The sequence below is a fragment of the Pseudopodoces humilis genome, chromosome 19, assembly GCF_049639895.1.
Source record: "Pseudopodoces humilis isolate 2021_Gansu_Grassland_sample_001 chromosome 19, ASM4963989v1, whole genome shotgun sequence".
Taxonomy (NCBI): Eukaryota; Metazoa; Chordata; class Aves; order Passeriformes; family Paridae; genus Pseudopodoces; species Pseudopodoces humilis.
In genome coordinates this window covers 12,990,473-13,002,866 of record NC_142218.1, presented here as the reverse complement: position 1 = coordinate 13,002,866, position 12,394 = coordinate 12,990,473, and the positions used below count along the sequence as shown (strand labels likewise).

At 45.2% G+C, this 12,394-nt stretch overlaps 1 protein-coding gene across 7 annotated transcripts in view; it reads right to left on the bottom strand.

The window, feature by feature from the left end:
* BCAS1 (brain enriched myelin associated protein 1) overlaps positions 1-12,394 on the bottom strand; it is a 36,597-nt gene extending 24,203 nt beyond the window's left edge. For 3 of the 7 annotated variants that reach the window (XM_088064776.1, XM_014254041.2, XM_088064781.1), the window contains exons 1-5: positions 12,266-12,393; positions 11,533-11,697; positions 9,388-9,460; positions 9,226-9,307; positions 2,854-3,368 (exon numbers count right to left, since the gene is read on the bottom strand). In XM_088064776.1, coding sequence (XP_087920902.1) covers positions 2,854-3,368; positions 9,226-9,307; positions 9,388-9,456 — 666 coding nt within the window. In that variant the 5' untranslated portion in view covers positions 9,457-9,460; positions 11,533-11,697; positions 12,266-12,393. Of the gene's footprint in view, positions 1-2,853; positions 3,369-9,225; positions 9,308-9,387; positions 9,461-11,532; positions 11,698-12,265 lie in introns of all 7 variants that reach the window. The other 4 variants (XM_088064778.1, XM_088064779.1, XM_088064780.1 and 1 more) reach the window with 4 other exon arrangements.

The following is a 12,394-nucleotide window of genomic DNA, read 5'->3' as shown; positions in this document are numbered from 1 at the left end:
CACCACAAAAGCCTCTGTGGCAGCTCCCTGCTCAAAGCCCTGGGGGTAAATAATGAAAGAAACCCCAGGAATAACAGAAGATCAGTATTAGGAGTTAATAGATGCCATGTAAATGTTCAATTCATGTCTTTGAGAAGCTAAATTTTGGGGTAATAAACACCTTAAATATACTGTAGTTTCAGTTCAGTCATCAGGGAAAAAAAACAACCCCAAACATATCAAAAGAATGTATTCCTGCCAGCACTTTTGTTTGCATGAATCATGGCTCAGTGAAACATTTCAGGCATATAATTTATCTTTTCTTTGGCTTACATAGTAAATGCTTCATGAATTCATGAATTCTGCCCTTGTTTTAATTATGCTGTGCTCTGAATGTAGTTTTGTAGACCACAAAAATAAAGAGTGGCTCAGCAAACACAGAATGTTTGTGCAGCTCTTAAGCTACAACTGTGGAGCCTCTCTCTTACTCACCAGCAACGCTGTTTGTTTTGTCTTGGCACTCAGTGCAGGGAAACTTTGCTTTTAGCATTTACAGATACTACAAGTCATAATCCACAAAGAGAAAAAAAGAGAGAGAGAGAAAAAAAAGGAGCTGTTGGCAGCGATATCTTGATTTTTAGTATGATTATTTGGTAACAGTTTGTAGTTACTAGAGTAACAGTAATTAAATTAGGCTTGGTCATTCTCCCATCCAACAAGAGAATTGGGACTTCAGAGGGAACAGAAGGCAACTGTGGTGCAAGGCAGAGCAACAGCCTTTGTTTTAAGGATTGAGTTAAATTTGGCAACACATTGCAGTGTTTAGCTGATGTATTTTCCCCAGAAAAGGTGCTTAACTCCTCTCTGCCCACACCATATATTCCTTTTAATATCTGAAGATCCAAAATTATAGCCCAAAAATTCAGGCTTAAGGTTAAAATTCCTCTCCCTGTGATCCAGATCTGTCATTTACTTACAGAGCAACCCCGATTTTGTGAGTCCTCAAAGATTTCCATGGTGCAGCTTTAAGCACACACCTAAGAGATGTAGGGGCATTTTTGATAACCAGACCTGTCCTCAGGAATGTTCCTGGGCTCCAAAAATCTGCTGGGATGCTGCAGATACTCCCAGACAGACCCAACACCAGCCATGGCTCAGCAGTGCCTGGAGTCTCCAGCTTATTCCCTCCAGGATGTGGATGGGTACAAGGGGGCTGGAGCAGAACTGCAAATCAGCAGGAATTATAAGAAATCCAGGTGTTATTGATATAATAAAGGTTGATTTGGATGAGCAGTGCTTCCCTGTTTGAGCTGGGAGAATGATTTCTATTCCTGTCCCTGGTCACGCTCATACAGCACTGCCTCACCTGAGCTTTCGACTGCTCCCAGCAATGTCTAACTCTGAATTTTAGCTAAAACTGCTCCAAATTGTTCTTTCACACCATTCCTTCAGCAGCACCAGCTGGGACCTTCCCCACTCTGTAAATGAAAGCAGTGACACTGCAGTGACAGAAAAATAAGAAATGAGGATTTGGCATTTGGTGGGAAAAGAGAAAATTCCTGCAACCTACGGGGAAGACTTGTATGATAGTCAAAATATCTGCAGGAATTCAGGGTGTTGAAAAGCTTCATTCTAAGAGGCTGAACACAGAAGTGCCAGTGTGCCCTGAACAGAGGATTCATTTCAAATTATCCACCCTGTTCTGCTTAGGTGCTGAATGCCTTTATGGATTCTTTAAATGTGCATCCTGAGCCATCTGAAACACCAGTGATGGGAGCACTCCTGAAGGGCAGGCGTGAAAAATGAGACTGTTTTTTTCTTAAAAATGAAGCTCAGAAAAATATTACAATGGGTAAATTTGTACAAGAAAATCTTCAAATCTGAGAAGGTCGACAATAGAGAAGACAAGGTAGGTTAAAATTAAAAGAATTTTGGGACAACTTGCAATGCTGGCAGTGTAAGCAGGGAGTATCTCATGAGTTAAGTTCAACACTACCCAAGGCATCAGTGAGCACAATCTTATTTGTAAGCCTGAATTGGCCAATACAAGCAGTTGTTATTAAAATGATATTTACATATAGATTTTTCCCTCCCACTTCTGCCATTGGACAGGGTTTCAATTTGATCCCCAATTCCTGTATTTCGCTTCTCTCGCAGAACTCAGAGTTACACCAGTATTCCCTTCCAGAGGATAGGCTTTTTCTGTAGTTAATTCCCTAAACATTAATTTTATTATACCCTTGCTGACATCAGACTCAGCAGGAAGTACAAAATCTAAAGTTGTATTGACTTTCAGCTCCTTTGACCAGAGTGCTCTTTCAGTTAAGATCCGTAGTTTCTTCTATCACATTCTCATCCTGTAAAATCATTTCCAACGAACCACTTTTCTTTGACTGAAACATCACAGTAAGTGAGTACAGGAATTACTGCTGCATAATATTCCTTATTTTGATGAATAAGATATCCAGCATCTATTGCTCGTGAAGTAGGACTGTTTTAAAAATGGCACAAAACACACCAAAGAACTTTTAGAAAACCATCCCGTGTCAAACTCCAAGGTCTTAAAGCACAAGAAACTGTTTTAGTTTCAGGTATTTTGGTTTCATTTGCAGCTGGCAGTTGGAGCTGTGTTGCCCAAACCTTTCAGGCAATTATAAATTAAATTAAACTGGAGGTCAGCATTTAGTCATGAGACAGAGCTTCACTCCTTGGCCACAGGTTCGTCTTCCACACCTCTGTCTGGTGTTACCTGTGGTCACTTTAAAGGCAACACTGTTTCATTCCCAGCCCCACATGGAGTTATGCCACTCTGCCATTTCTCAGAGGTTTCATTAGTGAAAATGAAATTAATGGATATTTTATGGAAGCACTTGCCTCGTCCAGCGGGATCCCGTCAGGTACGCCGGCCGCGGTGTTCCCGTTGGGAACGTCCAAGCCCTGCCTTCCCTCCTGAGGGTCACCTCGTGTCCTTCCCTTGCCCTTCTCCGGCCTGAAGATCCTGTCGAAGAGCGTCACTGCTTTGGCCTTTGGGGCGGCCACATCGTGTCCCTCAGGTGTCCCCTCGAGCTCGACGTCCTGGAGCGGGGCCTGGCCCAGGTTTATATGGCTTCCCTCCTGAGCCTCAGCCGCCCCAGGCCCCTCTGCGCCCTCACTGGGACCTTTGTTCAGCCCGGTGGCATCGGGAGCGGGCTGTGCGGGGGCTGGAGGCTGCGCTGGCTGCTCAGCACGCCCTGGCACAGCCCAGGGAAAGGCGAGCACGGAGCGGGGCCTGGCAGCCGGCTCGGCCCTCCTGGCAGCGCTCCCGCCCGCCCGGGCAGCGCCGCGCTGCTCCGCTGGCTCCGCCGGGGAAACAGCCGCGCTATCCCGTCCAGAACCCGCCTCGGCAGCTGCTGGAACAGAGGGATAAAGGGAATTATCCCACAGCAACGGGGCACCCTCAGCCACGGCCACTCGGGCTGTGGTGAGCTGGTCCTGATGTGTGGAAGAGCACACGCAGGACCCCGGTGCTGCTGCTCATCCCTCAGAGCTGATTGTTGCTCCCCTGCCATCCCTCACTGAAATCAGTGCAAATTTTCCTCTCTGCTCATCCCTCAGAGCTGATTGTTGCTCCCCTGCCATCCCTCACTGAAATCAGTGCAAATTTTCCCCTCTGCTCATCCCTCAGAGCTGATTGTTGCTCCCCTGCCATCCCTCACTGAAATCAGTGCAAATTTTCCCCTCTTCACACCCCCCTCACAGTGTCAAAGTCAGCTACCAGCCCCATTTGGCACTACTCAGCCCAGTGAACAGCAAATTAAAATTAGTGACATGCAAAAAAACCCATCCCAGTAAAACCTGAGACAGTTATATATGAATATATCACCCTCTCCTCTTTCAAAGTTAAAGAAACAAAAGCAGTGGCAAGCACCAGGATTGATCCCATTTCCTGGCTCGCCAAACTCCCAGCAGGGCTGTGCTGTCAGAACTGATTCCATGCATTTCTCCTGGCCTTCTGCCTCAGTGCAGCTCCTACCTGCACTTCTCCTTTGCCTGCAGTTCTTTTCAGCCTGATTTGAACACTGATAAATCACATCCGAGCCAGGTTTCTTACCCTTACATTTCCCTTTACAATTCTTCTCTTTACCCACAAACTGTGGCTCAAGATCACATTTCCTCCCCCAAAATTCACAAATCATTCAGTGTGTACACATGATCATCACACCTTAGGTGCAAAGGCCCTTTTGATTTAAAAGTGTGTTTTATGATTTTATAAAACAATGGTGCTCTGGTAACACAGTTGAGGTGAAAATCCCTGGTATGGGATGCACAGACAGGAAAAGGCAGCTCCTGCTTTACACGAGACAAAAGAAACAAGAGATAAAAGGAAAATAATCTTGCTTGGATCTGTTTTGTGGCTGGGAGGCAGAAGCACACATGATGTGGTGTGAAACCCCAATAAAAAAGGGTCTTGTTGAGAGGTAAATCTTACAGCTCCCCCCGAGCTTCAGCTTCTCTTCCCTACTTGGACTGGAATATGGATTTGATTTCCCTGTCAGTCATCACCACATTTCAAGGATGAATTTAGATCTATTTAATTATAACTGTGGAAAACTGACAGGCTCAAACCAACTTGCTGAATTAGAGCGGGAAAATTGTCAGTTTCAATGCAAAATTGAAACGATTTCAAATTATAATTGTAATAGTCTAGTCAATATTATGCCTTCCACATTTTCCTTTAAGATAAAGAAAACCCCAGATACCAAAAAAACCTGACTGAAACTTGTCTTCCACACAACACAGATCTTCAGTTTGAAATTCTTTGAGATCAGGAAAACAGAACAATTTTAGATCCCAACTTTCAAAGCTACCCCTTGGCTTTTCACAGCAAAATTCCCCCAGCTTCCCACCTCCTCAAGGATTCTAGATAATGCCATAAAACATCAGCAGGTCCTGGGCTGATTTTATCCATCAGCTTCTGACCTTCCGTGGCAGCACCCAGGGATCCTGGGCACATCCAACAGCAGAACCGAGCCCAGGGCCCAGCCAGGAGATTCCTTTTTCCACAGCCCTCATTCCATGGCTTTGTGTAACAGATAAGAAATGAACCCCAGGAAAACTGGCTGCAGCATAAAAAGAGGGATAGAAGCTCAGCGTTAAGAAAACCAGTTCCAGTTCAGGAACCCATGGAGCTTCCTTTAATCTCATTATCATGGAAGGAATGGAAGCCCTGGAAAATGTCACTGCCATGGGCTGTGCGTGTGCTGTGTCAGCTCCAGCTGCTCCAAGGAAAGCCAGAGGCAGAGCAGATCCCACCACCAGCGCTGGGCTGGGCTTGCTGAACAGGCACAGCAAACTCAGGGGGAGAACCCTTGAAATTCTGGTATTTGGGTGAAAAGTGCATGATATTTTTGTTTCTAAAGACACTCAAGTGCCATTTTTTCCAGGTTTATTCCTCAATCCTGAGGCAGAATAGCAAAGATAAGCAAAACCCCCCAAATTCTAGGCCAGGTCTTTGAGCAGATCAAAGCTGCTCGTTGTGACTGAGATTAAAGCTGCTCTGAAATGAAAATCAATACACAATTTACAGACTGCATTTCAGGCTCCTCCTGCTCGGGCATTTGCCTTTCAACTCTTTAACAAAAGACAGTCACACTCCAGAAGATTTGTCTCTCTTTCCCCTTCTCTTCACCAGGGTGTGTTAAAAAGGAAATTTTGTGGCTACACAAAGTCCCTCTTCTATTAGAGCACACTCAAGAAGATTTTTTTTCTGGAATTTGACAAATTAGACCAATGTTTTCTTCTTGACTTAAGGAAAAAAATAGAGAAGAACTATGGTTAATGAAATATCACAAAGTCATGGAATGGTTTGGGTTGGAAGAGACCTTAAAGCTCATCTCATTCCTCTATTTTGAGTACAAGCCAGCCACAAACAGATATTTTCCTTAGCCGTGGAACTAGAGCCACACAGCACTTTTTTCTCTCCTGGTGTTCAGGTAATTGTGAAGAAAATATTTTAATGGTCATGAAGAAACCATTAATGGCTACAAGGCAACATTTGGCACCAGGAATTGCAGCAGTGCAGGGCAGCAAGGAGTACAACAGCCCTGAATGAATTTCTGCAGCCAATACTAATCCAAAATAAAACATTCCTCCTTCCTTAAAAAAAAAAAGAAGGAACAAACTAATATCCTTTTGCCATCTTACTCCACTATTCCATTCAAATAATTTTTATGCTCCAAGAATCATCTTGTTTCACTAATTTAACTTGCATTGTTATTTACCTACAGATTCCCTGAAATTAATGGAGCTAGGGGGAGAGCAGCCAGCAGCAGTAAGAGCAATGATCATTCCCTAAAAACATTCCTGAGATAATTCACATTTCAGGCCTTCCAGGCACACGGCACGGAGCTGCTGCAGTCAGGATTTCTGCTGGGTTCTGGTTGCTACAAGGCAACATTTGGCACCAAGAATTCCAGCAGTGCAGACCAGCACAGTGGGTACAACTGCCCTAAATGAATTTCTGCAGCTAATACTAATCCAAAATAAAACATTGCCCCTGTCTTTAAAGAAAATCAAGTCCACACTAATATTCTTTAGCCATCTCGCTCCGTGCAAATAAAGTTTATGCTCCAAGAAGCATCTTGCTTCACTAATTAAATTGTGTTGTTATTTACCTCCAGATTTCCAGAAATTAATGGAAATAGGAGGAGAGCAGCCAGCAGCAAGAATAGCAACGATCATTCCCTAAAACCATCCCTGGAATCCTTCACATTCCAGGCCTTCCAGGCACACAGGGCTGCTGCAATCAGGGTTTCTGCTGGGTTCTGGCTGCAAGCTGCATTTGCTGAATGGGATTTATCCTCTGTGACAAAGGAACTGCATCTTCACTCAACCTTTCTCCTTTGTAACCTTTTTAACTCCTTTGTAATTCTTTTTAGGAGCAGGTTGTTGTTTCAATCTGCATGGAATTACCACCCAAATCCCACATTGAATTGTTCCTGTTTTGTCCTCCTGCTGCATTTCTGCTCTGTGTAGTTCCAGTCAGAGACAGAAAACTCCAGTTCCGACCTCCCCTCTTCACCTGCTGCTCACCAAGTGCTTTTATTACTGAAAGTACGAAAAGGTTTCCTTTTCTCAGCCCTAGCTCCCCCAAAATCCTCACTTTACCCCCCAAAAATGCTATTTATTGCAGTATTTAGTTTTAGAAATGCTATAAACATTTTTTTTCCATAGTAATAACTCCCATCACTTTTATTTCTCCAAAACCTTGATTACATTGCACAAAAGTGGAGATTTCAATTGTATCTCAATGATTTTAACTGCTTTTCAAACAGGAAAAAAGTAAAAATACAAGAAACATCAACACAGAAATGTCTAATTTTTCAACTTGCTACTTAAACTGATTTAGCAATTACATTAATTAGGTAATCTGTTTAAGTAAAGCAGACCCATATGCTTCATTTTACGTATGAGGAATAAAATGTACATGTATTTTCTACGTCTTCAGGCAGTGTAAATCATCTGGCTTTTATTTCCTCCTCAGAACTCTGCTGGTTTACACCAGAAAAAAACACAGAGAGAGAGAGAGGCTTTTCTAGTAGGCAGCTGCTTAAAGTGACTTATGGTGGGATGGCACTGGGAAATTTGGGCCATGGAACCGGAGCTGAGCTCTTATCAGAACCATCTGCACATCCCCACACCAGCCTTTGACTATTTTTACCTAAATTTAGATTTTTCAAGCGCCTGTGACAGACTGAGAGGGCTCTCTTAACAACATATCATAAAATGTTTTTCTCAGCGTTGAATTAGAAAGTATTTTCTTTCCTTATAAGATGGAAGAGGGATCGTTGGGCTTTATTTATTCTGAAAATTAAAGAAGCTGCAGAGACAATGAGAGTGGCTGAATTTCAGAGCTGGGAGCAGGGGTGGTGCAGCTGCTCAGAAAAGCTCCAAAGCCAACAAGGGCTGGGAGGAGGAATTCAGGAGGTGCTGAAAAGCAAGAGGAGCCACGTGGCTGTGGATGAGAGCAATTGCCCTTGAATATGTGGCAAAAACTTCTGTAAACTACTTGGAAAGGAATTTTTCATGCTCAGGGCATGTAGTTCCCGGCAGGATTTGAGGTGGCAGTGGGAAGTGGGGCTCAGCTGCACCCTGGGGGGGTCACCTGCAAACCCAGTCCCCTCTGAGCCCACCCAAACTGGGCTGAAATGGGATCAGCTCACGGAACAAAGCTTTACTCACACCCCACCAACTGCTCTGCACTCACAGCTGCTCTGTAAAAGGGACAGAATTTATTTAATTAGTGTGCAGGGAAAGAATAAATGACTGTGCTTTATTCTAAATTCTCTAGGATTCAAGCTCAGGAGCTGAATTTTGTTAAATTTGGTTAAACAGCTACATTTTGTTAGATGGACCCTGGTCTCTTCAGGAACCTCCAAATGAGAGCAAGGATGGTTTTTGTACATTAAATACTCACTAAGGCCCAGCTCAGGATCAGAAGGGGCCAAATGTAATTCTTATTTAACAACTTCACTGCAGCTTTAATCCCTGCCACTTTCTGGTGTTTTTCCCAGCCAATCACTATTTTTAAATTAAAAACAAGACATAAAAATTTCCCTATATATATTTAATTGTTAATAAATAACTGCTGAGTACCTTTCAAGTGAAAACAATGCCCCTGCTCAAGAAAAGAGAGAATAAGATGGAAATGTTCAGATGGGTAAGGATTCTAACATGAATAAGGCATTTCTAAAACCCCAAACTGCCAAAATCCCCCTGCACTGGTGCTACTGCTGCATTTTGTCCTTTCCAAGAGCCTAAATTTGGCCTCCTTGCAGCAAGAATTCCCCCAAGGCTTGCTGGAGACACAAATTCCAACAGGAATTCCCCCAGAGCCTGGGCAGAGCTTGTCACAAACCCAGCAGGGACCAGCACCAAACCACCCAGCCTGAGGATGCTCCGCACAAAGCCCTTCCCTCTGTAAATCCACTTTTTTGGGAGCCAGGGCAGAACCAAATCCCCAGAACTATCAACCAGCTCCCAGAGAATTTTGGGAAGAATTCCTTCTTTTTGTTTTTGTTGTATTTAAACTTTCCAGCTTCAGTAGAACCACATTTACAAGTAAGAGCAGGAACATGGGTACATCCCCTAATTCAAAGCCACCCCCTGATATTAAATATTAATTAATTTAATTTATTATATTAATTTAATTAATATTAAATATTGTTCCTTCAGCACAAACCTCCAACCCCCCTTCCCGGTCCATACCTTCACCATTCACTGCCAGGGGAGGGCTCTGAACAAACACCACAGATCCATTTTTAATACTGTCAGGAGACTCAGAGAGAGCCTGAAATAACAAAGAACAGAGCCAAAGGGGTGAAAACGGCAGTGGCAGCAGCCAGGGGAGGTGGGAGTGGGATTTCTCACCTGGTAACTCTTGACTGTGCAGGTTTTGTCATCCTCAGCTTCCTCTGGCACACTCAGGGTATTCCCCATTTTCCTGGGAGGTGGAGAGAAAAACCCCAAATAACCCTTTTTTTGTCATTGAGATGAATGCACTGCCTAATTCCAGTTAACAGCCAGCCAATGGGTTCAGGCTGTAAAAATCCCTAAAGTCCCACCTGCCTTCCCAAGACACCTGCCCCATCCCCTTGTGCTCAGGGCTCCCAGCTGCTCCCCAAAAATGGCACAAAGCAACAAACTTTTCTGGTTTGTGGAGGCAAACTGGCTGCAGTCACACCTGCAGCGCTCCTCAGGGCTCAGGAGAGAGCAGCAGAACAAGGCTGAAATCTGTGCAGAAATTACAACAGCCTCTGTGCTTTTGTTTGGCTTTTATTTAATAAAAGAGAGAGGAAAAGAGGCAGCGTGGAAAGGCACCACACATGGAAACTCTGAACTGCAGCCTGTGTACAAATTCACAGAAATCTTCTGGGGGTTTGCTTTGTTTCTCTTTTCTTCCTAATTTCAAATGCATTTTCGCTAAAAATGGGAAAACTTGCTACACAACACTAAACATAATCCCCAAACACCAAAGCCTGTTCTCTGCTGTGCACATGGAACAGAGCAGCTGTGGCTTCTCCATCCCTGGCAGTGCCAAGGCCAGGTTGGGCAGGGCTTGGAGCAGACTGGGACAGTGGAAATGTCCCTGCCATGGCAGAGGTGGCACTGGGTGGGCTTTGAGGTCCCTTCCACCCCTCTATGATACAGAAAATACCCATGTGCGCTATTCTGCCCTATTTTAAGGAAAAATGACAGGTCAGTGCCACCTAGAGACAGCAGCGATACAAACACAGGATCAGGCTGGCAGCGCTCCCAGCTGGTGTCACAGCCCTGCCCTCCTGCCAGCACAGCTCTGGGACCAGCCCTGGCTCCAGTTGATTGTCCCCGCTGTGCCTGTGCCAAACAACAGCTCCGGCATTCCCAGGCGATGGTTGGCTTTTCCCAAAGCGCTCACGCCTCTGTTTGTACGGTCACACCCGTTTTTCTCTCATCTCATACACCGTGTGTTGAAGATGAAGTTGTTCAATGTGAAGGCAAAGAGGTTGGCTGGGAAATAAAGGAGCTCTCACGGTGTGTTTGTGAATGAGATAATCACGGATAATTGCAGAAGAATTTGGTTGGAAGGGACCCAGTGCAAGCCCTGTCCAGGCAGGGCCACCTGGAGCAGGGGACACAGAGCTCCTCCAGGTGGGTCTGGGGTGTCTCCACGCCCTCCCTGGAGCTGTTCCAGGGCTCTGTGGGAATTTCTTCCTCTTTTCTTGCGAGAGAAAATTTGACAACTTTTATAGAAGACAAATTTTAAGGACTGAGAGGGGAAAAGAGATTATTCTGATACAAGAACATTCTTCAAAATGAGTGGAAAGCCCTTAAAAGTCAGGAGGAGCTGGAGTAATTCCTCTCCTTAGGCTTCCTTTCTAGGTATAGGTTTTTCACCAAGCTCCAAGGATATTGTCCTTGTGGGGGGCTCCCTCAGGCCAGCCAGGATCCAGCCTGACTGGTTCCAAAAGGAACATGAACTACCAGCTTCTACAGCTCTGAAACAATCCCTTTTCCAAATTATGCTTCACTGCTTCCATTGTAAGTGCAGAAAATAATTCAAAAGGAAAATAAACGTATTTTTAATTGGTTTTAATGTTATGTGAACCGTAGTGTGCCAAGTTCAAGGCTTGGGAAAATTCTCCTTTTTCACTCTCTCTCTCTCAAAAATGATTGGTTTGGTCCTGGCAGAATGGTAAAAACTTTGAAAATAGGAGAGAAAATTACAGCAAAATCTATGATCTGCTGAGTACTGCTAAAGGCAGCCAAGCCTCACCTTCCTGATGTATTGACCAGCCTGGAATATTGCAGTCACCCGTGTCTATTAATGCCAAAAGTCCACAATTAATTCCTCACTAAAACTTACCATATGTCATCTTTAAATGTCATATTAAAGAATCCATTTTCCTGCCCTTGGAACCCAGCTGAGCTTGAGGACATGGCCATGTGCAGGTGGCAAAGCAGAATTTTCAGCTGTGATTGGAGTGGAGCGAAGAAAGGGCTGATAATGGGACAGAGTTTAGAAATTCAGCTTACCTGGAGCGCAGCTCTGCCTGGTCCTGCAGGGACAGGCACTGGGACACGTGCTGGGGATGAGGAGAGCAGGGCCAGGTGGCTCCGAGCCCGGGCACAGCTGAGGAGGAGCAGTGGCACAGAGGGACAGCAGAAGGGACAGCAGGAGGAAGGTTTGGGATGAGTCACCTACAGCAAACAAGAAACACCCAAGAACACCTCGAATCCAGCCTGGCAGGGGCTGGGCACGCAGGACGTGCTGCCTCACAGTCCTTAAGGCTCTTGGGACAGTTTTATACAATTCTTTCAGCCACTCCACACTGGAGCCAAGTGGGAAAAGCAAAATAGTTCAAACATTCACGCCCTGGGCTCTCAGGGAGGGGACAGCTCCGCAGTGGCACCAGCTGAACAGTCAATCCTGGCCGGGGGAAAGGCTCTGCCACAAAGCTGGGCTTCCCTTTCTGCTGTCCTCCTGCAGGAAAAGCCAGGACACTGCGGGGACAAAGGCAGAGCAGCTGCTTTAAACACAAATAAAGAAAACGAGACTTGCAGGATCCCAAAATCCTTGAGTAGGAGAGCACAGGCAGCACTGCTGGAGCACAGCAGCCAAAAGCAAACGCAAAAAATGCTTTTGCAAAAGCAAAACCCGGGAAAAGCCAAGCCAGCAGCAGCAGAGCTGCACATTAGGGAAGGAAGGATATGAAGGATATGAAGGATATGAAGGATATGGAGGATATGGAGGATATGGAGGAGTTACCTGGGGGAGAGGGGCTGGGACAGCCTCTGGGAGCCGGAGCTGATCCAGGTGAGGTGCTGCTCACCCAGCCCCGACAGTTCTGTCCCTGCTGTGTCCCTGTCCCTGCTGTGTCCCACAGTCAGCCCAGGG